Source organism: Chenopodium quinoa, unplaced genomic scaffold (assembly GCF_001683475.1).
Source record: "Chenopodium quinoa cultivar QQ74 unplaced genomic scaffold, ASM168347v1, whole genome shotgun sequence".
Lineage (NCBI taxonomy): Eukaryota > Viridiplantae > Streptophyta > Magnoliopsida > Caryophyllales > Amaranthaceae > Chenopodium > Chenopodium quinoa.
The window spans coordinates 189,252-193,090 of record NW_018744702.1 but is presented as its reverse complement, the minus strand read 5'-3'; the positions used below and the strand labels follow the sequence as shown (position 1 = coordinate 193,090).

At 49.6% G+C, this 3,839-nt stretch overlaps 1 protein-coding gene across 1 annotated transcript; it reads left to right on the top strand.

The window, feature by feature from the left end:
* Nucleotides 1-2,558: 2,558 nt before the first annotated feature.
* LOC110702801 lies at nt 2,559-3,560 on the top strand. Its single transcript, XM_021880548.1, has one exon. It carries the CDS (start codon nt 2,559-2,561, stop codon nt 3,558-3,560), a length of 1,002 nt encoding a protein of 333 aa, XP_021736240.1.
* The last annotated feature ends 279 nt before the right edge of the window (nt 3,561-3,839 follow it).

Sequence of the window (3,839 nt, the reverse complement as noted above, 5' to 3'; positions counted from 1 at the left end):
AAGGAGCTGGGGTGGTTGAGGGTAGACGGTCACCAGGTCACCCATTGGTGCATTAAGGTAGGGAACGAGCACCCTTTGCCTATTTTCCCTTTGCCTAACCCAGACCTGACCGCTTTTCCCTCAGGGAAGGAGTCCTACACCTATGCCCTTTTACTTGCCCATGCTCGGGGGGATGCACCTCCTGTTCCACCACCACAGCCTCCACCAGTGACTGAGCCTGTCCAGCTCCCACCTTCACCACCCCGACAGTCCTAATCAGTCCCCCATGGTGACTCTAACCCAGTTTGGGATTTTCAGAGTATAAGTTAGGCCCTAGGTCGTATTGAGCACAACCAGACTGACATGAGGAGGATGATAGGGTCCATTGACCATAGGTTAGTGTTGAGGGTAAAAATACCTCGTATACGTGGACCAATCCCATAGTGACACGTGGCCCAGTTATAGGGTTACACGTGTCACCTTGGGAAGATGCCACGCAATCCAGAGTCCTCAAGGTCTCAGGCCAATCCCATAGTGACACGTGGCCCAGTTATAGGGTGACACGTGTCACCACGGGAAGATGACATGTGTTTAGGCAAAGTGTTCCCTCTTTGAATCAGCACGCCAGAAAGCCCTAACAACGTCAGGGCCTAAATCCCGAGAGATATCAATGAAAGCCGCAAAACGGCGCCCCCAGAGTAGCACGTGGCATTCACTTATTGCGCAGCCAATCACGTCATGCAAATCTAGGGTATAAACCCTAGAGAGGGGCACGAGTCCCACCCCTATAAATACCCCAATCATTTATGACGGGGGAGGGGGGGATTTCGGACATCAAAAAACAACAGAGCATTAAATAGCTCCAGCTTCTCTCTACTTTCTCTCTCTAGCCTTTTCCGTTCTGATCACTGACTTGATCGTCGGAGGCGAATATTCCGTTGATCGGAATATTCGTTGTTTTGCAGGTAGGACCGACTCGTTGCCAGAAGAGCGTGACCAGTATCCTAGGAAATTCAAAAAATACCCGAAACATTTGGCGCCGTCTGTGGGGATACTCGTACGTTATGGCGATAGATGGTCAAACACCTAATCCGGGCGAGGATGGACATGTAGAGGATTTAATCCCTACGATCCGTACTAACGATCCTCTGATAGCCACATTTGAAGAAGCTGATGACCCTCCTGTTACCGCAGCCTCTCTTAAGGCTGCGCTTAACAAACTCAGAAAAGAAATTGAAAACAATGGAGCCTCTACCTCTAGGCAGGCGCCTAGGAGAGAGGAACAGAGGGCTCCAAAGAAGACACACAGCAAAGCAGTCCATGCAACGGACGCTGGAAACACTCCTTTTCGAAGGCCGACTGGAAGGTCCCCGAGAGTACCACGAACTAATATCTCTGATTTGCTGGCGAAAACGCAGTCGACTGGGGGGGGGGGGGGTAGGCAGCCTCGAAGAGAGGAGCCTGAGCCGTCCAGACAATGGAAGGACGCAAGAGATTACCTTCGGCATAAGCAGCGGGAACGCGTCGCCTACTCGAACACGGCTTCAACCCCAACTATGCCGGATGATTTTTCACATCATTCTCTTTCCCAACATACCAACACGGCCATCTCCAATGGAAGTCAGGCAGTCCGCACCCTAACTCCTATTCCAGTCTTCCATGCCCCAACTCCTATTCCAGCACAATCATTGCAATATCAGCCTCCTCAGGGGTTCAATGGCTTGATGCAGCCGAACCCCCAAGCGTGCGGACAATATGGGCAGGTGTAAGGATAGGCCCCCGATCTGGATGGACCGTCCGTGCAACCGCAACCCATCGATTGGCAGATGCGCCTACTTACTCTGGGAGATAAGTCGCCCCCGTTTTTGCAAGATATCTTAAATGCCCCTCAGCCACCAAAGGTGAAGAGTGTACTTGTGGGAGCCTATGATGGCACGGGAAACCCAGAAGAGCACATCACCTCGTACAGGAACCTGATGTACTTGCAAAGCCTAGATGATGCTACTTGGTGCAAATGTTTCCCGGCCACTCTGAAAGGTGTGGCGCAGGATTGGTTCAAGAGTTTTCCGGCCGGATGTATCAATTGTTTTACTACTCTTAGTTTGTTGTTCATGGGGAATTTTTCATACAACATACTGCCTCGAAAGACTAGCCTTAACTTGGCGACAATTGTCCAAGAAAAAAATGAGGGCTTACGCTCGTATGTCCAGCGATTTAACCAAGAAAAAGCCCAAATTCATAATCTGCCGGACGAAATGGCTTACTCTGAATTTCTCCGGGGATTAAGGCACAATGGTTTTAAATTTGACTTGGTAAGGAAAAAGATTCGGACATACGCAGGTGTTCTGCGGGAAGCCGAAGCTTACATTGAGGCGACGGACTTCTGTTCGCTCACCAAAGATGAAGCGTCGGCCAAGGGGGTTGAGAAAAAACCTTCTCAGCAAGACTCGGCCGGCCAAAAGAAAGAAAGAAAAAAGAGAAAAGAAGTTTGGGTGGCTGATGCCCAGCCACAGAAGTCCAAGAAGGTCAAGGCGTACGAGCCTTAGTATGAATTCAACAAGGATTGTTATTCTATCCTGATGGAAATCAAGGATAAGTTTGAATTTGAGAAGCCACAGTCGCTGAGAGGCCCGGCTCAGTATAGGAGCAAGAACAAGTATTGTCATTACCACAAGGATGTGGGACATGACACGAACGATTGCATCAACTTAAAGAGACTGCTGGACAAGCTAGCCGAGAAGGGCATGCTGAATTTGTATGTGATGAAGTCCAAATTCACCTACACACGGACAAACAACACGTCCGAGCAAAGACAGAAGAATGATAAGAACAAAGATAACGAAGATGATGGCAACAACACTGATTCAGGCTTTATGGCCGTGATATCAGGAGGATTTTCCTCAGGCGGTCCCACTATGAAAGGGGTCAAGCAGGACGCCCGGAACCTGGGAAAGGTGATGCAGACGGACTCAGTGAAGGCTGAACCCTTCCCCGAAGTAATCATCAGTGAGGCCGATCGCGGGGAGATCAAAGCCTTGCACAATGATCCCATGGTATTCATTATGAAGATAGCTAATTTGAAGGTCGGACGAATATTGATAGACACGGGTAGCGCGGCTGATATCATCAGCCTGGCCGCCTTGAAGAATCTAAGCTTCCGAGAGGATGCTCTCCAGGACATCACTCACCCTCTGGTCAGATTTGGGGGGAATGTCATCCACCCGGTGGGGCAGATGGACTTACCTGTCCGATTCGGGCAAAAAGGGGGAGGAAGAGATATGGTTGTCCGCTTCTTGGTCGTGAAAGAACTGACTGGATATAATGTCATACTCGGCCGTCCTACACTTAATGCAGCAAAAGCAGTCATTGTGCCTCACCTAATGCTGCTAAAGTTTGAAAGGACGGACGGGAAAATAGGTACAATCCAAGGAAGTCAGAAGATGGCTAAGGAATGCAATCAATTGGCGGTTAAGCCTACAGCGCGCGGACCAAAATCGTCTAAGCCAAAAGAAGAAGGAACCTCACTCCCAACACACCAGGTCGGCCAGAAGCGTAAGGCGACCAAGATAGAGCAAGCATAGCAGCTAATGACTGTCGAACGACAAGAAGAGCTACGCCCCCAGCCGGCCGGCAGTCACAAGGATATAGTGCTTGACCCCGATCAACCAAGTCGGACGGTCAGTGTGGGCACTATAGCTTTGGGTGTGCTTGGGGATGAGTTAATTTAATTATTGAGAGAGTTCAAGGATGTATTTGCATTTGATGTCAGCGAGATGCCAGGTATAAGCTCAGACCTGGTCGTGCATAAATTGGCTGTAAACTCGGCTGTTAAACATGTCCGCCACAAGAAAATGAATCAT